Consider the following 24618-nt stretch of genomic DNA (forward strand, 5'->3'; position numbering starts at 1 on the left):
GCAGAGAGCATTCAGACTTTGTGGCTGGCAGCATACAAGGTATGTTACTAAGCATTGCAGTCCTTATCTATGAAGTTAGTTTCTCTGTATTCAAAAAGAAACCAGGAAGAGGACACTAGTAAAGGAAAAAATAAAATTTGTTAACAGTTTGGCCTAGTTTGTGGGTGGAGAGTACATGTGGGATTCTTACAGTTTATGCAGAACTTCATAGTAATACAAATACAAATGTATAGCAATACAGGTTCCAGAAAAGAGGCTGAAGAGATGGCTTAGCAGTTAAGAGCAATGGCTGTTCTTCCAGAGGACCTAGGTTCAATTCCCAGCAACCACATAGTAGTTTACAGCTGTATAATTCCAGTTCTAGGGGATTTGGCATCCTCGCACAGACAATCATACAGACAACAAACCGATGCACATAAAAATCTTTCTTTCTCTCTCTCTCTTATGTGTGTGTGTGCACGTGCGTGCGTGTGTCAGGTGAAGGAGCTTGCCATGGCACACACACAGAGGTCAGAGGACCAATTGTTGGGGTGAGTTCTCTCCTTTTACCATGTGGGCTCTGGGTATTTAACTCAGGTTGTCAGTTTTGGCAGCCAGTGCCTTTACCCACTGAGCCATCTCTCTAGCCCTGAGTATGTTCCTTCATCCAATAATTCTTATAGAAATCTTTCTTTAGCAACAAATGAATCAGCTTGCAATATGTTGTGCATCTCCAAACTGTCTTGAAGAGTAAAAAAGTGTACGGTTATTTAAAATAAATAGATGTCTACCTTTGTGACTGAATTCAGCATACAATCCTCAGTAGGAAAACAGACTATAAAAGCATATATGTTTTCTATGATGAAAAAAAAATGTGCGTTTTGATGATCCCCAATGGAGTAAAGAGAGTGATTTAGTAATGTGCTTTCTGCGCAATCCTGGGAAGCTGTGTTTGGATCTCCAGTACTCGCACAAAAAGCTACACTGGCTGGGCTTGCCTGGGATCCCTGTACTGTGGACTCAGTGACAGAATGATCCTGCTGCTGCTGGCTTACTCCTCAGCCAGTCTAGATAACTGGTGAGCTCCAGGTTCGGTGAGTGGAGGTGGTGGCACTAAAACCACAACAACCAAGGGGGAGAGCTGGTGAGATGGCTCAGCCTTCCAAGCCCTCGCTGCTCTTGCCACGGAGCTGAGAGCATTGCTCAGCACCCATGTGGGACAGCTCACAACCATTTGAAACTCCAGCTTCTTCCTTTTTAAAAAAAATTTTTTTTTATTATGTATTTTCCTCAATTACATTTCCAATGCTATCCCAAAAGTCCCCCATACCCTCCCCCCACTTCCCTACCCACCCATTCCCATTTTTTGGCCCTGGCGTTCCCTTGTACTGAGGCATATAAAGTTTGCAAGACCAAGGGGCCTCTCTTTCCAATGGTGGCCGATTAGGCTGTCTTCTGATACATATGCAGCTAGAGACACGAGCTCCAGGGAGGTACTGGTTAGTTCATATTGTTGTTCCACCTATAAGGTTGCAGATCCCTTTAGCTCCTTGGGTATTTTCTCTAGCTCCTCCATTGGGGGTCCTGTGCTCCATCCAATAGCTGACTGTGAGCATCCACTTCTGTGTTTGCCAGGCCCCGGCATAGCCTCACAAGAGACAGCTATATCTGGGTCCTTTCAGCAAAATCTTGCTAGTGTAGGGATCTGACTCCCTCTTCCAGCATCCATGCACACCCACATATGTCCGGTATACATTCACATGCACACTTAATCCTAAATTAAAAAAAAATCAATTCATCTTTAACACCTCTCCCCCCACCAGCAAATTAGAAGAACCAGTAGAGGAAATCACCCAACTTGACCTCTGGCCTCCACAAGCACATGCCTATCACACATGTGCACACACACATTAACACATACACATAAAATAAAAATGCCCTCTAAAAATGAACTTGAATACACTATGAGAACATTGACAATTTTTATAGGTGTTGGTTAGACTGATGGGAGATTTTATTTATTTTAAAGATTAAACAAAAAGATTTACTTATTCTTTCTTTTTTTTTTTTAATTTTTTGACACGACGTCTCATCACATATCCCTGGCTGTTTTGGAACTCCCTCTGTAGACCAGGCTGCCCATCAAGTCCCTGGGATCCACCTGCCACTGTGTCTTGAGTGCGAAGATTAAAGACCTTTGCCACTGGGCTTCCTTTCTCTTTCTGTGTGTGAGTGTTTACCTGCATAGATGTGTGTGTGGCATGGCTATGCCTAAAGCTCATAGAAGCTGCAAACGGGCATTTGATACAAATGCTTGTGAACCACCATGTAGGTGCTGGGAATCAAAACAAAGCCCTCTGCAAGGGCATCTCTCCAGCCCTGTGATTTTAAAACCATCTGTATTTTATAACTTTTATATAATAAATAAAAGTTTCCTGTAGAGTTTAACCCAAGATAAAAGAATGTATTTTGGCTGGGTAGGGCTGTCAGTTGCATTTAAAAACCAGAGAGCAAAAGTCTAAAGACTCACATATTATGTCTAACATATTTGGAAGGTATAACTTAAAGATTTAAATGCATGTTTAAATAAACCTGTTAGTGTTTAAAAGTTTTAATCCTCTTAAACTGTTCTATAAAATGAAAGGATTGTTGATCCATGTTCAGTGGCACAGACTTAATATCCTCGAGAATCATAGGACTGAATAAGAAAGGCTGCACAAAATAATGGGGCATCATAAAACCAAAACCAAAACAATTCTTAAGGCTAGTGTTTGAGGACCACCAACATTTCATTGTAAAGAAATGGTATCCCCAGCCAGGAATGGTGGCTCGTACCTTTAATCCTAGCATTTAGAAGTCAGAAACAGAGACAGAAAGAAGAATTTTCATAAGTTTGAGGCCAGCTGGTTTACATAATGAGTGCCAGGATAGCCACAGCTATGTAGAGAGACACTGTCACCACCACCACAACAAAACAAAGCAAAGCAAAGCAAAGCAAAGCAAAGCAAAGCAAAGCAAAGCAAAGCAAAACAAAACAAAACAAAACAAAACAAAACAAAACAAAACAAACCCTTATCTCATTGTAGTGGATTCTATGATCTGATGCCAGATCCCTCTTCAAGAGTAAAGTACTTCATTCATTTGTTAAGAAAGATGTTAGGCAGCTCTTGGGCGTCCTAACTCTTCCAGAATTGTATCAGCTGAAGACAGCCACCTCCCCAAGATCACCTGCTCCACTTCTTTGAGTCATTTTATATCCAGTGACTGATGGACACAACTTGGGACAGCTTATTGTTCCCTTCTATCCAGCACTGCTTTGCTCTTTTTCCTTCAGTGGATGTTGATCCCACAGGATTCCCCAATAAAGACCCCCAGGCTATATTCTGTCTTTGCCTGCTCCCTAGAGAACAAGCCTGCAAGAATCAATACAAGAAGCTGTTGAAGAAAGCAAACACTGAGAAGAAATATCCTAGACAGGTTGTTTGCTGACCAGCTGGCAATGCAAACTCCATCATTAGTGGTATGTTGCATAGGTAGAAATATGAACGGAGTGGCAGAAGAATGGTTAGAGAATTTGCTGATGTCAGGGAAAGCATTGTCTGGCACCATGTGTCAAACCTTGAAAAATGGGACTGGAGACGAGGCTCATTAGGAGCACTTGTTCTTGCAGAGGATCCAGATTTGATTTCAAGCACCTACATAGTAGGTCCAGTTGCTGAGGATTCGATGCCCTCTTCTGACTGTGGGCACCGGGCGTGTTCATGACGCACATATGTACATGCAAACAAACTACTCATGCACATAAATAAAATATATAAATCTAAAAACATTTAAAACACTTTGATAAACATGGTATACGTTTTATATATTATAAAGTTAATTAAATTTGGAAATACGAAAAGTTATTAAGCTTGATTGATGTTTAAAAAAACTGAAAAAATTAAATCAAATCAATTAAAACCTAAAAGCTATATTCAAAAGTGAGAGGGTTTCCCATGCAGATTATGTAAAACTTTAATGTACAGGAAGAGGAATATGAGCAGGCATAGGAATTATTTTTTTTTAAAGTAAAGCTTCAAAGAAAGTTAAAGTCATAAACAAGGCAAATCTTCTATGTTAGACCACAGCCCTGGGCCCTTGTGACCCATAAGATGGAACCGCTTGATGTTATTCATAAGTATTTTGTATCTTCTACATTTCTCTGAATGCTTTAAGTATTCAAAACTATCCCACTTTTGACTATTGAAGGTTTGAATTCTACCTTTCTTGGAGATTCAAGCGTGCCTTTCCTCGTTAAGATGACATGGATTGACCTTGACTCTGGAATCTGCTCTTGTGTCTCATCTTGGCCACTAGGCCTATCAGTAGGTTCAGACCATAGTATAACCTATCTGGGGCATATTGAATGTAGTAAGAAAGGAAAGGGAATATACAAGTAAGTTGTGGTAGGATCTGACTAGCTATCAGTACCAGCAGGCACTGATCTGCACAGGAGTGGTTAGTGGCTCTAGGGCACAAAAGGGAATATAGGAGAATAAATCAATTTGAGAGTGTTTACAAGATTTTAAATCCTAGCAAACACTCAGAAAGTGATGTGAATTAATGACTCAGATGGTACCTCAAAGTATGGGAAATTGAAAGCTCATATTTAGACATAAATGCCACTAAGGATGCTGGAAGAAGGGATTAAAGGCTCAGATAAGGGACTGCAGAGATGGCTCAGTGGCTAAGAGCATTGCTGGCTCCTCCAGAGGACCCAGGTCCAATTACCAGCAACCACATGGTGGTTCACAACTGTCTATAGTTCCAGTTCCATGGGATTCGACACAGTTTTCTAGCCTTTCCCAGCCTTACATGCAGACGAAACACCTGTATACACAAAATAAAAAAATTAAAAATAGTAAGTCAAATGATAGAATACATATATGATGTAAGAAAAATTTTCCCAGGGACCATATTGTTTTGGAATACTCCAAGGTCACACTAGTTAATAAAGTTATAAGGATTATACTGGTGAGAGGGGTACCATCTTCATTCATTTTGGACGTGTTGCTTTCTGGAGGTCCAGAGTAGAAGAGTGAGTGGAGGAGTAACAATAGACGTACTGATGACTCTGAGACAATAGATCCCTCAGGCATGTCCTTAACTGTTGAAGGTCAGGTGGCTGTAAGTAATGTCATGTCCTGTAAGATCAGAGTAGGAAATCAGGTAACATAACTTGCAGAGACCCATGGGGATGGTTAATAGAACACAGTGCTACAGGTAGATAAATGGGGAATGAGACATGGCCAGTCAATAGGCAGCTACTAACCCACTCAAGAGAAGTCAAAGGTGGTTGGGAGTCTGAAGGAAGTTGCCAAAAAAAAGAAAGAAAGAAAGAAAGAAAGAAAGAAAGAAAGAAAGAAAGAAAGAAGGAAGGAAAGAAAGAAAGAAAGAGAAAAAGAAAAAAGAAGAAAAAAAGAAAAAAAAGTTAATCCTGTCTCCAGCTTGTGGTCCTAAGTCATTGAGAGCTTTTGATCTAGATTATACTATTTGAGGGTCTCTCTCTCTCTCTCTCTCTCTCTCTCTCTCTCTCTCTCTCTCTCTCTCTCTCAGCTTTTTGATACAGTGTTTCTCTGTATAGCCTTGGCAATCCTGGAACTCACTCATAGACCAGGCCAACTTTGAACTCACAGAGATCTAACTGCCTCTGCCTCTGTCTCCCAAGTGCTGGGATTAAGGGCATGCACCACTACTGCCTAGCAAAGGACTAGCTCTTGATAGCCAGGATGAAATAATTCATAGGAATGTTTCCTCAGTCTTTCCAATAGCCAGGTAAGGGACGTACTAAAGAAAGACAAACAACTTTTTGAAGACAAACATCAGTTCTCAATAGCCATGATACTCAGAGACCTAAAATGCCATTATGGTCCCCAGGATCCCATGGGAATATGAAAGCTAGGTATTAAATGAGATCATGTCCCAGGTACAGCTCACAGTAGGTCCACTGAGTCCAGAGCTTGACCCAGTGGTTATTTTCTTGATCTCTGGAGATTTAATTGATCCCAGCCCATTGTTCTTTGGCCTGTTGGAGCAGAGCTATTTGTAGAGGAAGACTAAATGACTGCTTTGGAAATTGTCTATCCCTTCCCTGGACAACTTAGTATTTATAGTATCCTGGGGGCGGGGGGGAGTCACAAATGAGTGCATCGTTTAAAGACTAGGAAATATAGAAACACGGTCTCCATTATACCTTCTTTTAATTCACTAGTTTTGTGGCCTGTGAAATATGGACTGTACCTGGACAATGATAGTAAACTCCTGTCAAGTCAATCAAGTGGTAAGGCAATTCTAACACCATGTCAGATATACGTAGTATTTTTGTTAGAGTAGACTATCAAGCCTTTGCATATGGTATTCAGCTCTTGTGAAGAAGGTGCTTGTTTTCTTATCCTGATTAGACTGAACATCAAAACATGTTTGTACTCACACAGAATGAACAACACCCCCTTTCTCGTTTTTCCTCGAGCCTCTACCAACTCTCATATCTTCTGTTTCAGTAGAGTCAGAAGGGGTCTGGGCAACGCTTCAGAAGCGGTGGTAGTTTAATTGAGCAAAAATTACACTGTGTTCAAATATTTGAGGCTTTGGCAAGTTAGCTAGTATTTTCTCTTCCTTAAAATTTTTACTTCTTAAATCTTCCTGTCCTGATGTATGAAGTAATACTTGCCTTTTGTGTGAGGAGATCTTTATGCCATTTGGACACAGTTGCCTTTTGTTTAGATCGGAAGAGACATTTCTCTAGAGCCTGAGCAGTGTGTCAAAGTGTAAAATGTTTAAGGTTACAAGTTGCACTGTGCCGGCATTGAGCCAATGAGCAACAGAATCCACATGGCACAGGCATCCATGTGTTCCTTAGTGTGTGTGTGTGTGTGTGTGTGTGTGTGTGTGTGTGTGTGTGTGTGAGAGAGAGAGAGAGAGAGACAGAGAGACAGAGAGACAGAGAGACAGAGAGACAGAGGGAGAGAGGGAGAGAGAGAGAATGCATATGGAGGTCAGAGGACAACTTGTGGGAATTGGTTCTCTCCTTCCATTATGTGGGTCTACGGACCTAACTCAGGTCAACTGGTTTAGTGGCAAGCACCTTTGCCTGTTGAGTCATTTCTCTGCCACCACCCCCATGCAAGTTTTAACATTGAGGTATTACATGTCTAAGATGCTCATAAATAACTCAGTGCAGCACACACTCACATTAGTGCCTTTGCCAGCATCTGGTTATCAATAAAGTATCTATTCATTAAATAGTTATATCTTGTAGCTCTACCTTTTTAAACTTACTTATTTATTAGGTTTTTTTGGAGAATTTCATGCATGCATGTAATCTAATCTACTTTCGTCACTTCCTCTCCTCATCATGTTCTCTCATCTCCTTCCTATTGCTGCTGAACCCTTTCTCTTCAACATGTTCCCTCTTACTTTCATATCTTTATTTTATTATTGTTGTCTTCTTGAAATCCATGGAGTTTAATTAGGTTCTTGCATGTGCATGTGTGTTGTTATTTACCGGAGGATGAGCAATTTACCAGTGGCTACATTACTGAAGAAAATAATTTCTTCTCTCCCAGCAACCATTAATTACAACAACTCTTCCAAGGGGTTGGGCTCATGAGCCCATTCTATATCCATGATGGAATGCTCACAGGCCTAGTTGTCTGCAGATAACAACAGCTGCTGTGAATTCATGAGGGAATTAGTCATGGCATGTCTGAAAGACAGCATTTCAGAGCACTCTTCCCTTATGTTTACTTGGCCTTCTTTTTTGTGATGTTTCCCAGGCTTTGGAGGTGTTGATAGACATCACCTTTAAGTCAGAGCACAGTAGCACAGGCCTTTAATCCCAGCTCTTGGCAGAGGCAGAGTCAGGGTCAGGGTCAGAGAGGCAGAGAGAGAGAGAGAGAGAGAGAGAGAGAGAGAGAGACAGAGACAGAGACAGAGAGAGAGACAGAGAGAGAGACAGAGAGAGAGACAGAGAGAGAGACAGAGAGAGAGACAGAGAGAGACAGAGAGAGAGAGACAGAAAGAGAGAGACAGAGAGAGACAGACACAGAGAGACAGACACAGAGAGACAGAGACAGAGAGAGACAGAGAGACAGAGACAGAGAGAGACAGAGACAGAGACAGAAGTATGGAGAAAGCCTTTCTTCATAACATGCTTCTTGTCTACTCCTTTGTCACAGCACTGAGACAAGTAACTAATATACCAATTGAAACGTGAGACTTGCAGACACTTCTTTTAGCTTTGTATAATCTCTAAAGACAGCAACTAAGTGGTGTGTTTAATATAATGCAAATATCCTGTGTGCAATTGAAAATGCACTGAAGCATTTTCCAGCGTATACAAAGTCCTTGGGCGGTCTTTACACTTCTCTTTGATATCTTGTAACCTAAATAGCATGATATAAAGTTAATAAATCCTGTGCTGCATGATAAGAGAATAAAGGAGGGAAGAAATCTAGCATATTCGCTCTGTCTATAGTCCTAATAGCGTAAGAAAGGTGCACACATAGAAATCAGGGCCCTCATTCTTGCAATTAGTTGTGGTTTCTCTGAGTTCTATAACTACATTCTTTACTCATTCTTTATTTCCTCTGTTCCTGACAAATACCTCAACTGGTAATAATGATTCTTGGCTAGTTCAGATGACCTAAACCTTCATTCTCCACAGACATTTATTAATACATCTGAATTAGATTGCCTGTAGTTGTTCATTAACTTCCTTGTTAATAAGGATCAAGAACACAAGCTAGTATAGCAAGTTCGATCATTATCTCTTGATTCAGAGTTACCAGGAATTCAAGGTAGTAGGTGGCAGTTGTAATTGCCAGTTTACTGGATCACTGTTAAGTTTGCTGCTGGAAGCTGTTTTCTATGTGTGACCAAGACTTCGAGACCAGCAGGATATAACATTTAGAAAGTAAAAAATTACTAGAAGATCAACAGAGATGATAGAGTTATCATTCCTTGATTACAGGGCCCATGAATTCTGTTTTTTTAGAAAAACAGCATCATAAATTCAATACTGATTTGGAGCACGTAGACCTTCTTGGATAATATTCCTCTTGTATGGAATTACCTTTAGGGAAATGCCACCCCGTTTGTACTGTAATTGAATCCTCCAAAGGTCATTCCACTTTGGCATAAGACCACGAGCCTCTTGCTATTCCTCATCTGCTGTAAAGTGAGTTCCCTGATTAGAAGCGATATTATGTTGGATACTATAATGGTGCATGATGTATTTATACGTCCATATATGATAGTTTTGCAGACGCATTGAAACCAGGGAAGACAAATTCATACGCAGAGTGATTGTCTACTCTAGTAAGAGTAAGAACAACAAGCATGGTTTTATTTTCAGAATGATGGATGCATTCCAATGCATTAAACCGGTCACCTGGTATCTGGCTGATTATTGTGGGGGAAGGAGCCATACTTCGGGCTCATTGTTCAGATGTAAGGATTGGGAACTGAGTAGTATCTATAGCCATGCCAATCTTTGTGAAGAGAAGCCTATGTTGCTCAGCCCATCTTTTCCCCAGTGGCAGCTTTGTGAATGAATCTATTACAAAACCTAGAGTAGCGAGAGAAAGAGGCTGATTGATACCAACAGAACACGTCAAACAGTTCACTTGACTATTAAGGTCACAAATAACTTCATAGCTCTAGCCCACTGAGAAAAGGCCTATATATTTACATGTTCCTCAAAATTCTTTTTTGTTTTTTTTTTGTTTTTTTTTTTTTTTTTTTTTTGTTTTTTTTTTTGTTTTTTGTTTTTTGTTTTTTTTTTTTTTTTTTTTGAGACAGGGTTTCTCTGCATAGCTCTGGCTGTCTCGGAACTCACTTTGTAGACCAGACTGGCCTCGAACTCAGAAATCTGCCTGCCTCTGCCTCCTGAGTGTATTTGTGTGTATTTGAAGTTCCTACTGCTCGGCCAGATCATCACCAAAAGCTCATAAATCGTAATGCAACAAACCACATGGCCAGTTTTCTTCTCTCTCTTTAAAGATGTTTCATTATTTATTAAAAAATATTTTTATTAACACTTTGAGAATTTCATACAGCATACCCTGGGGGGTAATAGTCACTCCCCACACTTGCCCAGCTCTTTATAGATCCACTCTCTTCACTCTTACCCCCCCTACATGCCCAACTTCAGGTTTTCTTCTCTTTTAAACCAATCAAGTACAATTTTTATTGCCATTATTATTTTTTTTGGTGGGGGGATGGTACCTACTCTGGATTTTGTTGACCTATTTGGGTAGGGGGGGTGTCACACACTGAAGAAAACTAACTCTCCTTCTCCCAGCGGTTATCAACGGCCAATAGCTTCTCAGCTAGTGGTGGGATTTCCCACTCACACTCCCCTCATGCTGGGGCTTGTCTTGCTTGAGCTTGCATAGGTCTTGTGTATGTCACCAAGGTCATTAGGAGTTCACACATGCCACTGTCTTGTTGTATCCTGAAATTATTTTTTTCCCTTGAAGTTATTCAACACTACGGTCTTTTCCAATCTTTCGATCTCGTCTTCTGCAATGATACCTGAACCAGCAGTGAGGAGTGTGATAGAGATATCCCATTTAGGACTGAACACTCCACAGTCCCTTTCTCTCTGCATGTTGACCAGTTGAGAGTCTTTACGTTACCCACTGCAAGAAGCTGCTTTGATGAGGGTTGAGAGCTATACTTATCTATGAGTATAGCAATAAGTCATTAGGAGTTGTTTTAATACTGTGCCCCTTGAGCAGAATGACAATATTAAGTTCTACCGTAAGGTATATGATCTATGTAGCCATAAGTTCTTTCCCCATTAATGACAGAAATGAGCTTCATTTCATTAGATTCAGCAGAAAGTGGTTGGTTAACTTCCATAACATCCATGCCCCTCCTGCAACAGTACATATCATTGTAGGTCACAGGATTCGAACCTGGGTGAGACTGCCAACTGCCTTTTCCCCTCTGGCAGCATGTACAGCACCTTCCAGCACTATGCGAGCAAACAAGCAGTGATGAAGCCCTTGGTTGAGTACTTTAATTGATTTCTCTATGTTCTATGACTCCAATATGTATTATCTTCAGCAATAAGGTCTTATTGTCAAGTTCTGGGGGTTAACCAAGAGCACTGGCAATAGCTTATGTTAGTGGCCACTTTTTTTCTTTTTGAGAAAACTAAACAACCACAAGCTCTGCTCGAGTTCTGCCCATGACTTAACTTCACAACTGCTCCTCAGAAACCGTTCAAGAACCGATGTCTTATTTTTTTCCCTGTTGCGGTGACAAACAATACTCTGACAGAAGCAACCTGCCAATGTCCCTCTATTGGCAATAGATATCAAAGATTGGATGGCAAGCACCACAATCCAGGGCTTGTAGCAACCCAAGGAAGGAAGGGTTCGTTTGGATCATAGTTCCAGGTTACAGTCCATCACATCAAGGAAGTGACGAAAGCAGGAACTTCAGGGAACTGGTCACATCATGTTCACAGTCAAGAATTCAGAACAATGAATGAATATGTATCAGCATTGAAATAGCTTTTTATTCAGTCCAGGAACCTCCTGCTAAGAGAATACTACTTACAGTAGGCAGGTCTTCTCACTTCCATTAGTGTGATTAAGATAACCCTGCACAGACATGCCCACAGGCTAACTGGATCTACACAATCTCTTATTGACATACCTTAACAGGTAATTCTAGGTTCTGTTGAGTTGACAATCAACACTGACCACCACAGGACCATAATGTTCAGGTCTTACAGTTATGGGTGGTACTTCAGTATAATGAAGGACTATTTATAAACTACATAAGACTTTACTCTTCCTAAACCAATGAATTGTACAGAAATCTCCATGAGGCCAGGTGCAGATATGCGCATTAGAGGTGAATACCATGAATATTTGAACAACTTTCTCACATAACTTTTCATTTCAAGATCTGTTGGAGACCAATCCTGATATATATCACCTCAGTACGTCAGACAACATTCAGTTCCCAATGGACAGTTCAGGTCGCATTGTAACTTGGTGGTCCATGATTTGGCGTTCCCTTTCCATTAAGGATCAGTGACAAATCAGACTCCATTTCTTTAAAGGAGGGTTGCCATCTGCAGAAGGACAACAGGGTTTTGCCTGAAAGCTGCACTGTTGTACATGGATAAGAGATTGCAACAATAACAAAAACCACCCACAAAACAAAAACAAACCCGAACCCAAACTCTCCATCTGGCACTGAAATTTGCAGCAGGACTCAACCTGCTGGATTGTAGAGTTCGGGTATCAGAGTAGCTTGCATCACATTGTGGACCTGATGTCCATCTTTCTTTTGTGGGCCACACTAAAAATTAACAGCCCTTTAAGGTTAAAGTGACTATGTAACACATCCATATAAGGAATATGCTACATCAATAATAAAAATTAAACCATCGGATGCTGTCCTTCTGTTTCAGTTGTAGAAGCTGCCATGTTCAGAAGCCCATTATTCACCTTAAAGGTGATAATTTCTTATCGTATGTAGTGACTGGATCACTAGAAATTTTGCCAAGTTGAAAAGCTCTTGAATTTATCATTCAGTCCCTCATATGCAAATGCTGTTTCTGCCTTTTTCTTAAGAGAATTAAACCTTTACTCCCATGTTTCTCAAATTAGTCTGGCTGGGTTGGTTGCTTGAGAGGGTTAACTCCAGCATTCAAGAAGAGGCTGGCAGATCTCTGTGAGTTCGAGGCCAACCTGGTACACAATAGCAAGTTCCAGGTCAGCCAGGGCTACATAAAAAGATCCTGTTTCAAAATCAACCAACCAACCAACCAGTCAATTAAACAAGCAAGCAAACAAACGGTGCTGGCAAATCTTATGCCAACTTGACACACAAACTAGACGTATGTGAAAGGAGGAAACCTCAACTGAGAAAATGCTTTCATAAGATATGGCTGTGGAGCATTTTCTTAATTAGTAATTGATGGAAGACGTGTGAGCCTATTATGGGTCGTGTCATCCATGGGCTGGTGGTCCTGGGTTCTATAGGAAAGCAGGCTGAGCAAACCACGGGAAGCAAGCCAGGAAGACAAACCCCTCTGTGGCTTCTGCATTAAATCCTAACTCTAGGATCTGTTTGAGTGCTTGTGTTGACTCCCTGAAATGATGAGCAGTGTAATAGAAGTATAAATGAAATATACTCTTTCCTTTTCAACTTACTCTTGGTCATGGTCTTTCATCACAGCAATAGTAACCCTAAATAAGACACAAACAAACAAAAACAAAACAAACAAAAAAAAAGCCAGTGCCTTTTCAGTTAAGTCTAGCATCTTTGCTATTGATTCCTCGCTTTGGCTTATCAGCATAATGTCATCAACATGATGAAACACTGTTGTATGTTTTGGAAGAGAAAGGAGACCAAGACCCTTGCAGATTAAATTATAAAACAAAACTGCAGATCTCATCAATCCCTGGAATCAAGCAGTTAAAGTGTATTTCTGTTCTTCGACAGGTAAAAAGATTATTTCTACTAGTCTTTTCAAGCTATCTTAAAAGAAAATACCACTTTCTAGATTAATAGCTGCATACAAGTTTCCAAGAGATGTGTTGATGTCCTGAATCTATGTGAGCAAATCTTAAGCAGCTGCTCCATTTGCAATCATCACTTAGTCTAATTTACTAAAATCTACTGTCATTTTTTGAAGGCATGTTTTCTACATAGGCCAAATAGGTAAGTTAGGTGGAAATGTGTTGGGAACCACTCACTACCCATCCATCATATCTTTGATGGTGGCACTAATTTTTATTTTGGTGTCCTTGTTTGGTGTTCTTCCTTGTTTTTGTTTTTGTTTTTGTTTTAGATTTATTTATCTATTATATGTAAGTACACTGTAGCTGTTTTCAGACACAGCAGAAGAGGATGTCAGATCTCATTACAGATGGTTGGGAGCCACCATGTGGTTGCTGGGATTTGAACTCAGGACCTTTGGAAGAGCAGCCAGTGCTCTTAACCACCGAGCTTGTTTTATTATTTTATTTTAGAAGACTGTTACCACTGAAGGTTGTTTGAGTTTAAAACTTTATTCTATTTATGAATAAATTTTCATGTATTCATCTCAGCTGAAGGTGAAATTGTCTTGAAGTCATCTACTGTGTTTGAAGGTATTAGAAGTTATACTTCATAGAAAATGTAAGAGAATTAAAAAGAGCTGGTCATTTGTTTTAAAGCATATTTATGATGATGATGATGTGTGTGTGTGTGTATTATGTGTGACTCAGGAGTACATGTGCCACGGCATACATGTGGAGATCAGAGGACCAATATTAGAGTTGGTTCTCAGTTCTCTCCTCCACCTTTACATGAGTTCTGGGATTGAACTCAGTTCACAAGGCGTATGTATGAAGCAAGGACTGTACCTCTAAGCTATCTACTTTCTGTTTTCTGAGAAACTTGAGGAAACTCTGTAAGTAGTGCAGTAACAGACTGTTCTGAAAACAGAAATTGGACATTAAAAATGGTTTTGCCTATTTAAAATATGATTTGATTTAAAAAAAACTTCACTAGAAAGGCTCACCTCCCTCTTTTGTACATGGCTGAAAATAAAATTAGTTATTTGGGACTCTTAATCATAAAATTCTTTCTAAATTAAAAGAATAAAAATTCTTAAAGTTGAATGACATGGGTCTTAGTTTCAGTCTATTCAACATCTATCCAAAGCTCATAAAACTTTAAAGAGAAAGTACAAAAGAGTTCTTAAGATCTTGATCTGTAGAACTAAATCAACTACCAGATGCTGAGTAAGGACATTTCAAAACCACAAATAAAAACATTGGTTAGATACATCCTAATGAAATTCCTTAGGTTCACAAAAACATAAATCTCTGTTAAGTTTTCAGAGACAGGAAAAATGCAACTTAAAAAAATAGCAAGTAAATTGTAATTGGGTTTCTTATATAACAAATTTTATGCTGGAAAATAATGAAGCAATTACTCTTATAGTTCTAAAGAACAACAAAAAAAGATTGTAAACCAACTGTATTGTAAACAGCCTAACAGTCATGTTTAATAGTAATATTCTATGAAGTTTGGTCCAAATTGCTGAGAAAGAACTTCTAGAATTATAGTGACGTTGTTATATCCAAGGTAAGTTAGAATTGAAATTACGGTACAATGGAAATCATATTGGAAGACATGCCTTGGACAGAGAAATGCCTCAGCAATCAAGAACACCTAATGCTCTTGCAGGGACCTGAGTTCCGTTCCCAGAACCCATATCTGGCCACTCACAATCATTTGTAAATCTAGTTCCAGGGATATCAGAGACCTCTGAAGGCACCTGCAGTAATATATACATGCACATTCATATGCACACATACACGCACACCTGAACACATACACACATCACACATACACACTTAAAAATAATAAAAATAAATCTTAAATCATATCTTGCTGTGTGTTGGGGTAGTTATAGATAGTGATTACATTGTAACATTGGGAAAATATATTTATAATGCTTCATGAAAATATAATTGTAGCTACCAATAAAATTGCAGTGTAAAATCTTCCAGTGGCAAAATAGAAAAAAAAATATGAGGAAAACCCCAAAAGATGTAACAAAAATTTACACAAAATACAAAACATACAGAAAACACAACATATAAAGGCAGGGATAAGGCTTCAAATACGCAATTATAATTAATATGCATGACTGAATCCCCCAACTAAAACACAGGACTTTCAATTTGAGTTTAGAAAAAGCTAAACTTTGTAGTTTTTACAAGACAAATATAAAAAAATAGACACAGAAATACAAAAAATGAAGAAATGGAAAAAGACATAAGAAACACGAGAATTTAGTCAGGAACATTAAGTTTAGATAAATTTAAAGCAAAATGCATTAAATGATACAAATAAAGTTATTTTATACTTAAAATATTACGATTCAATAAGACTATATAACAGGAAACTTTGTTAAATACCATAACATTGGAATGCACAAAAATAGTTCTTAGGAACGCAGCAGATAACAACAATCTGGAGTAGTAGCCAATCAGCTATAGAAAAAATGTTAGCTTGGGAGTAAATTATAAAATCTATGTTAGCCATTTTATTTTATTCTGTGATGTATAACATTCATAATCATTTGGCCAAATGTGTTATAAAACTTTTTTTTTGTAGTGTAAGTCTTCTGGTCAGCTTCCCACAGTTTTCTTTTCCTTTTTTTTTTTTTTTTAAAGAACTTATTTTATTTATATGGCATACTGTAACAGTCTTCAGACACACTAGAAGAGAGCATCAGATCCCATTACAGATGGTTGTGAGCCACCATGTGGTTGCTGGGATTTGAACTCAGGGCCTCTGGAAGAGCAGCCAGTGCTCTTAACTGCTGAGCCATCTCTCCAGCCCTATGAAGAACTCATTTAAAAATATTATTTATTATTATATCTATTTACACTGTAGCTGCTGTCTTCAGATGCACCAGAAGATGCGTCAGATCTCATTACGGATGGTTGTGAGCCACTATGAGGTTGCTGGGGTTTGATTTTGGGACCTTTGGAAGTTGCTCTTAACCACTGAGCCATCTCTGCACCCCCCTCCCCCCACAGTCTTCTTGAATAAACTGTTATCCATGGTGCATTGTTCGTGATTTTTCAGTTTTTCTCATTTCTTCACAATGTCGTTCAGCAGATCTCTAAAACTTACTCTTTTTTTTTTTAACCTATTCAAGAACAATTCCTGTTTTCCCTTCCACTGACCCCCTGTCAATCTTTTGGTGCCTATGAATTTGACTATTTTAGACGCTGCCTAGTGTGGAATTCCACATCATTTGTGCTTTTCTAGGTAGCTTGTTTCACCTAACATGGTCTTCCTAAAAGCCATCTATATCATTATATATGGCAAGAGTTTCTTTTTCTCTAAGGCTAAATACCATTCTCTCATGTTGTCTATTCTACACTTTCTTGTCTCATTAACCTGTTAGTTGTTTCTATATCTGGGCTAAGGTGAGCGATGCTGCAGTGAGCACCAGGGTGCAGCAGGTATCTCTTTGCAATTTCTCTCTCTCTCTCTCTCTCTCTCTCTCTCTCTCTCTCTCTCTCTCTCTCTGTGTGTGTGTGTGTGTGTGTGTATAAAACCACTAGAGCATATGTGTGCTGGTTAGTTTTTATCAACTTGACACAAATCTAGACATATCTGGGGAGAGAGAACCTCAATTGAGAAATGTTCCATCATACTGGTCTATAGGCAAGTCTGTAGGGGGTATTTTCTTAATTACTGGGCGAGTAGGGTGAGTGGGGGCACCCAGGGCTCTGTATCTCTGTGTGTGTGTGTGTATGGGGGGGGTATTCAACCTACCATGGACCAAGCCAGAAAGCAGCACTCCTTTGTGCTCTGATTCAGTTAGTTCTTGCCTCCCATTTTCTGTTTTGAGCTTCTATCTTGGCTTTCCTCGGTTCCCTGAAAATTCTTCCTCAAGTTGGTTTTATTCAGTGTTTTATCACAATAATAGAAACATAACTAAGACTATATTTACTTGCATTTTGACTGCTGGAATCATCTTTATATGGATTTCCATAATAGTTGTGCCGTTTTATATTTATATTTATATTTTCCATCATAATATTGTATGAGGGTTTCAATTTCTCAACATTCTTGCTAAAAGTCGTTTTTGTCTTTTTGATAATAGCCATTCATACTTAAAATAAGATGATGTCTCAGCTTGTATTGAGCATTTTTCATATAATCTGTTGGATATTTCAATCTTTTTAAATAAAAATGTCCATTCAGATCCTTTGTCCATTCAAACAATTGGATTATTTATTTAAAATTTATTTTTCCTTATTGCTGAATTGTTTGCATTCCTTATGTTTTCTGGCTATTAATCTCTTATAGAAAGGCTTCATTTTATAAAAGAAATGTCAGTTCTTAAATTAAAGTGCATGCTTATTGAAAATACTGTATCAAATGTCAACATTTTTCCTTTAGGTTGTTCAATTTTTTTATATTTGCAAAAAGAAATTATTAAAAGTGGTTTATGGTAGTAAAGGCATTATATCTTTTATAGCTTCCCTATATTTTTTGCACTTTTGTGCATATTTAAAGAAAATTAAATTAGTTTACATAGAATGAATGTCTATGATGGGAAATCTATCTGTCTGGGGTTTTATAATTTTTTAAGGATCTAGTAAGAGATCTAATTATTCTCCTTATTAAAATTGAACATATGTATGCATATAGTCTCAACACAATGTCAGGCAACAGTTGGCCAGGTGAAAATGCCCACTCTAGGTTAAGTGTGGTCAGTGTTAATAGGCTGGGGAATACATTTGACTGAGGGGGCTTCAGTGTGACTGTGAACTTATCCACAGTGACTGTGAAATAAGGTTAGGTTCTACTTAGATGTCCTGGGTTTGAGGAGGCCAGAGAGACCCTGCAAGCTATTTTCCTCAGGCACTAAAAACAGCAATATCAGTAGCAGCAGGACTAAGGGCAGAGAGGTAGGTGGAAAGAGGAAGTTCTATGCAATGCTTAGATACTTTTTGGGAATTTAGGGAAAGACATGAAGGAACCAAAGATATTTACTTAGGGTTGTTATATGAATAAAGGTAGCATATACTATTGTGGCTACGTGTGTGTGTGTGTGTGTGTGTGTGTGTTGAGCAAAAAAACAGCTGCCTGGATACAGGGATGAGAGGCTGTGGAATGTAGGAGCGAGGCACATTCCTCACTTCTTGGTAGGGCAAGGCAAATGTCTCCTCTCACTCTCAGCTGTCTCCGCTTTATTAGACTGGAATCTAACCCAGAGGCAGGTGTTTAGAACAGCCATCAAATCTCTCCTGCAGCAATCAGTTAAGATTCTGGGTCTTAACTACATCTTTTACTTTAATTAAATAAGTTAGGATTAATTGTGTTGCTTTTATTTTACCAAATTTGCAAGTTAAACCAAAAGTAGAAAAAAAAATTTGCAGTTTGAATAAAATGGTTCAAATCAGACAACTGGTCATCCTTTTTTAGAGTGTTCATTCATAAAACATGCAAAAACTCCAACTTTCTATTTTCAAACAAGTTAGTGCGTTATGATAGCAATTATTTGTCTGTAATCAGTAGAAATTTGTGTGTGTGTGTGTGTGTGTGTAACTGCAATTACTAAGGTCCACTGGGTTTTCCTTTGCCACTTAAATTTTTCTCCACACAAATGAAAAACATAATTTTATATTCTCAATGTAAAAGCAAGGCTGATTTTTTTTTTCCTTTTTTGAAATCCTGTTTGGTATCAGAGCGCAGGGAAGATGCAGGCTCTTCCCAGTTGAAAGGGAAAGGGGAGAAGAGAAAAGCAGCTGGGGTGGGAATAAAGAACCGCCAGAATTGTTCCTAAAAGAGGAAGAAAGGACCAATGTGGTATCTCTGTTGTTAACCATAGAAAGGCAAATTCCAACCACAAAAGAAGCTCCTTGCGGTTTGGGGATTAACAAAGAGGAAAAAGAATGGCAGGACCTGGTGTGGCGGGGAAGGCAGGGGAAAGGCTGCCTCCTGCTGCAGTGTTGATGGGAGTGGCAGTTGGAATCCTGATCTCACTGGTGACGTGCCCCTCACGTGAGCCGAAGCCTACGTGTGCAGACCTCCTCCTAATTCTGGTCTACCTTAGTGTTTGCTCTCTCTGTTATTGTTGAGAGCAGGCAGGCCTGCTGCGGAAGGAAGAGGAGAAGGTAACGGCCTGGATGCCAGCAAGTCTATGCATGGATGATGCTTGGGGGATCGCTTTACTCTGGGTAGCTGTTAGCCAAGATACGGGCGACACAGTCTGCTCTCTTCATGCACTTGCAATGCCTTCCGATCCTCTTGGGGGTGGGAGGCGGTGAATCTTGGAGGGAGAGATTCCAGGAGAGACCCCGGATGAGGGTTTGGGGCGGGGAGCCTTTGGCATGTAAGGGCCTAGAATCCGGAGGGACAAGTATTATGGGTTGGTGCATGGATCCTATGAAGACAGAATTTTGAGGTAGTGAGATATCCTCTGTCATTCATTAGGGTGCAGCACCTTTTGGAACAAAGAAATAATCAACATCGAATTTCTGCATGTCAATTTAAAGCTGAGACTGTCTGCGACCTGCATATAAGTGGTAGCTGGGGGATTTATTATAACTCGGGGCCATTATTGACTTTGGCAGTCGACGTGTGCGTCGTTCCCTGCTCCCACCCCCAGGAAAAAGGACTGTTCTCAGAGTTGTACAGGAAAAAAAAAGGGGGGGGGGCTATCATCGGGGGTTGGGCTGGGTTGGGGAGGACGGAAGAGATATGTGGTCTTCTTCCGTAGCTCGAGTTTTCCCCGTACTCGCTGGGCCCGCCCCCAGTGCTGCGCTTCCAAAGGGGTGTGGTTTTTGCAGGAAAAAATGGCCGACCACCGCAAGAAGGAGTGTCGGGATGTAGCTGTATAGCATCGGGGCGTTGTCAGCTGAGTCCAGAGAACTGGGGGCAGGGTGAGAAACAAAACCATGAAATCCATCTGACCAATCAGGTCCCCGGATTTGGGAAAGCTAGTATTTAGGTGGTATATATTTTGTGTTCTGTCTCTGCTTAGGTGCCTGTATCTGTGGCTCTCGCTCCAGACTAAACCAAGAAGCAGGGAAGGGAGGAAAACTTCCCAGAATCAAGTAGGTCCAAGGAAGAAGTGTGATGACACTGTTTGGAGGTCGCTGGGGTAGACGATAATGGTGACTATGAACTCGAGTGGACAGACTCACAGACTTTCTCTGCACCCCTTCTCCTGGTACTGTGTTGGCGGTGGGGAGGACATTATTTTGAAATACTGTATGGTGCAGTCTTTGTTGCTTTTAGTCTAATAGGAACCCGATTTGTTGTCTTTAGGTATGGAGAAGTCAGGGGCTTAGACAAGGAGGTGGGAGGGAGGAAAGAAATTTCTCAGAGCAGTGGAAATTGATGTAATTATTCAATAGATCGTTGAGGCTGTCTTTAAGGTAGTCCGGTGGGCAGAAGTCAGTGAAGATGCACTTAAAAGTCTGATTTCTAGGTACTGATGTCTATTTCTTTACAAGGAAGGGTGTGTAGTGTCACCTTTGGATGAAGTGACAGACAGGGTAGTGGGGGGCAGGAAGACAAGATGAGAGAGGGGACTGATCATCCAAGGAGGAAGGTATATAGAAGGTAAGAAACACTGTAGTGAAGGACAAGTGCCTGGGAATTGAGATGGATATATGTCCTGCCTTGAGGGTGATTTATCTGGTTCTTGAGTTCTCAGCTCAGACCTCTGTATCCTTTTGTTTGTAGATCTGCAAGAGGCTGGAAAGGAGGAAGAAACTTCTTGGATCTCTGAGGGTATATGTGAGGGTGTCTCTGTGACCCTGACTCAAGACATCTGCTGCAAGGGTAAAGATCATTGTGTGTGTGTGTGTGTGTGTGTGTGTGTGTGTGTGTATAATAAATTGAACATAATATAAATATATTCAATGGACATTCTTGGGATGGGTGGAAGAACATAAATTTAGAGAATCTGGCTGTTTGGAAAACATCCAAAATTGCTTCCAGATAAAGGACAGGAATAATGATGAGGAGACCAAGCCCCAAATGTTAGCTAATATCTTTGTATATTTGTAGGCAAGTGATTAAGTCTATTTATGAACAAAAGCACAATTGGAGAAGTCAAAATTTTGTAATCTTCCGTTTTTTTCTTCTAGGTATCACTGTATCTGCTGTTGTAGCTGCTCCTAACCTGCAGAATCTGAAGACTTTACCTCTGACCTGAGAACAAGTCAGCTCTGTGTCCAGCTTAAGAGATTCACCCCAGCTGTACGATGGGTCGCACCCGGGAAGCTGGATGTGTGGCTGCAGGCATGGTCATTGGGGCTGGTGCCTGCTACTGTGTATACAGACTGACCTGGGGAAAAGATGAGAATGAGAAGTTGTGGGATGAGGAAGAGGAGGAAGAGGAGGAAGAGGAGGAAAAGTCTTGTAGTGACAAAACTGAGAAAGAACTTAAGACTAATGTTGGGGTAGGGGCGAGAGGCAAACCTCAAGATGACTCAAAGTCCAAGGTTGAGGTGAATGTGGGACCTGAGAATGGTCCAGGTGTAAAGAAAGAAGTGCACCCAGAATCCCAGAGTGGGGGTGGACTAGAGGCTAAGGCCAAGGCCCTTTTCAAGACTCTAAAGGAACAGGCACGTGCAAAGGCAGGCAGAGGCATAAGGCTTCCTAACATCTCTAGGAATAGGACCCTGACATCAAGTTTGCCTTGCCCAGGAGGCAGGGGTGGAGGCTGCCACCCGGGAAGGACTGGTTCTAGGGCTAGGAACAGGACAAGTGGGAAAGTCAAGAGAAAGAACCGAAGCAAGAGCAACAAGGCTCCAGCCACAGCATGGCCTGTACGCAAGGGCAAGTTCAGCTTTCCCTATAAAATTGATGATATTCTGAGCGCCCCTGATCTTCAAAAGGTCCTGAACATCCTGGAGAGAACAAATGACCCTTTTACTCAGGAAGTAGCACTGGTCACACTGGGTAACAATGCAGCATATTCATTTAATCAAAACGCCATCCGTGAGCTGGGTGGAGTCCCCATTATTGCAAAGCTGATAAAAACAAGAGACCCCATTATTAGGGAAAAGACTTACAATGCTCTTAATAACTTGAGCGTTAATTCTGAGAATCAGGGCAAGATTAAGACTTATATCAGTCAAGTGTGTGACGATACCATGGTTTGCCGCTTGGACTCAGCCGTCCAGATGGCTGGATTAAGACTCCTTACCAACATGACTGTAACTAATCACTACCAACATTTGCTTTCCTATTCTTTCCCAGATTTCTTTGCTTTGTTATTCCTGGGAAACCACTTCACCAAGATACAGACTATGAAACTGATTATAAATTTTACTGAAAACCCAGCCATGACAAGAGAGCTGGTCAGTTGTAAAGTACCTTCGGAATTGATTTCTCTGTTTAATAAAGAATGGGATAGAGAGATTCTTCTTAACATTCTTACCCTCTTTGAAAATATAAACGATAACATAAAAAGTGAAGGGCTTGCATCCTCCAGGAAGGAATTCAGCAGGAGCTCACTGTTTTTCTTATTTAAAGAGTCTGGAGTATGTGTGAAGAAAATCAAAGCATTAGCAAGCCATAAGGATCTGGTGGTCAAAGTGAAAGTTCTAAAAGTCTTAACAAAATTATAATTTTAGATCTGTTCTAAACAACACTGATGTGATGTTTCTTAAGTTTGCACGTGGGAACAATGCATTTTGTGAATTCTTAGGTTTTCATTGCGCTTGTGTAGCAAAGGGATCCTTTGAGCTGCTATTTAGGAATAATGAACATCACAGATTATCAATACCCATTGATGCTGGCTTTAGATTGAGCCACTTTAAGTATGCCAAATATATATTAGGGCTTGCACAAAGAAAACATTTATTAAACTTGCTATCTAGGTTGAGATATTTTTATTGTTTAACTAAACTGACAGTGAAGTAACTATATGTCATAAATAAGCTATACTTTTGTATTGATTTAAATTTGTTCATCTAAGAGTTGTGCTTTATCAATAAAGTTATGTTTAAGCAGAAGGAAAAAAAGCACTGTCTTTGTCCTTGGGTTCAGGATCTGTTTGGAGACACCATATCTGGCAATACTTAAATTTAAAGTTTGTGTATGTTTTTAAAATCTATAAGAGCCATCGGGCAGTACTGGTGCATGCCTCTAATCTCAACACTTGGAAGCCAGAGGCAAGAGGATCTTTAAGAGTTCAAAGCCAGCCTGGTTTTCAGAGCGAGTTCCAGGACAGCCAAAGTTATACCGAGACACTGTCTCAAAAAACCAAACAAATCTGGAAGAGTTTCTAGGCACCAGTGAATGCTTCCTATTAGTACTTAGAGGCAGCAGAAACTATTGTATACAAGGATGCCTAGGGAATCCTTTTTGGAGAAGGGAAACTTAAGGAGGCAGCGTTTGAAGAATAAGATAACAAAAGACCAGACGGTTATTAAGGGTAGATTGGTGAAAGAAAAGCCCAGAGGTGTGGATACAGCATCAGAGAGAAGGTTGATGAGCCCGTGTCAGTTTAAAGAGGAGACCCTTATATAATAATTCATAAAAGTCAGTGGGACTGACAGGTTACTAGGAAGGATTCTTACAGACAATTGCCTGAACTGTCACAGATCACCAGAACTCCAAGCATGTGCGCATGTTGCAGAACCTTACAATTTTAATCATCGATGCCATGAATTTTTGTTGCAAGCCATCAGTTATGATCTTCTTTCTTTTGTCTTTACACCTTTTCCTTTGCCTCAGACTCTTTGAATAAGCCCATGGTTTACTGTGCTACGTGGATCTGAGTCGTAAGCCTCCCTGTAACTCTAAAACAAGAATCAGTTTTTTTTGTTGTTGTTGTTGTTAATTTCTCTCTGTGTGTTTCGCTTTTTTTTTTTTAATTTCGGATGATGATAGGATAAGCTAGATCCTGGCAAGTGCTGAGCAAGACAGGTGTGGGGCAAGGCTAGGCCACTTCCTGGTGTCCCAGTATTTCCCCAAAGGTTGCAGCTCTGGATCATTTTAGGAAGGGCAGGATCTTGGCTGTGACTGGTCTGTAGAGCTCGTGGGTCATGTCAGGGAGGAGTTAGTGTCTTCTCTTTTAGGGAT

At 40.1% G+C, this 24618-nt stretch overlaps 1 protein-coding gene across 9 annotated transcripts; it reads left to right on the forward strand.

The window, feature by feature from the left end:
• Nucleotides 1–19550: 19550 nt before the first annotated feature.
• Nucleotides 19551–23555, forward strand: Armcx1 (armadillo repeat containing, X-linked 1). Of its 9 annotated transcripts, none has more exons than XM_006528627.2 (6): nucleotides 19551–19688; nucleotides 20008–20099; nucleotides 20364–20456; nucleotides 20558–21141; nucleotides 21265–21363; nucleotides 21672–23555. In XM_006528627.2, exon 6 carries the CDS (start codon nucleotides 21789–21791, stop codon nucleotides 23157–23159), a length of 1371 nt encoding a protein of 456 aa, XP_006528690.1. In that variant the 5' UTR covers nucleotides 19551–19688; nucleotides 20008–20099; nucleotides 20364–20456; nucleotides 20558–21141; nucleotides 21265–21363; nucleotides 21672–21788; the 3' UTR covers nucleotides 23160–23555. The 9 variants fall into 9 exon arrangements, with proteins under 9 accessions (XP_006528690.1, XP_006528687.1, XP_006528688.1 ...); NM_001166377.1 differs by having other exon boundaries at nucleotides 19576–19688; nucleotides 20558–20746; NM_030066.3 differs by having other exon boundaries at nucleotides 19576–19688; nucleotides 20558–20630.
• The last annotated feature ends 1063 nt before the right edge of the window (nucleotides 23556–24618 follow it).

The sequence above is a fragment of the Mus musculus genome, chromosome X (assembly GCF_000001635.26).
Source record: "Mus musculus strain C57BL/6J chromosome X, GRCm38.p6 C57BL/6J".
NCBI lineage: Eukaryota > Metazoa > Chordata > Mammalia > Rodentia > Muridae > Mus > Mus musculus.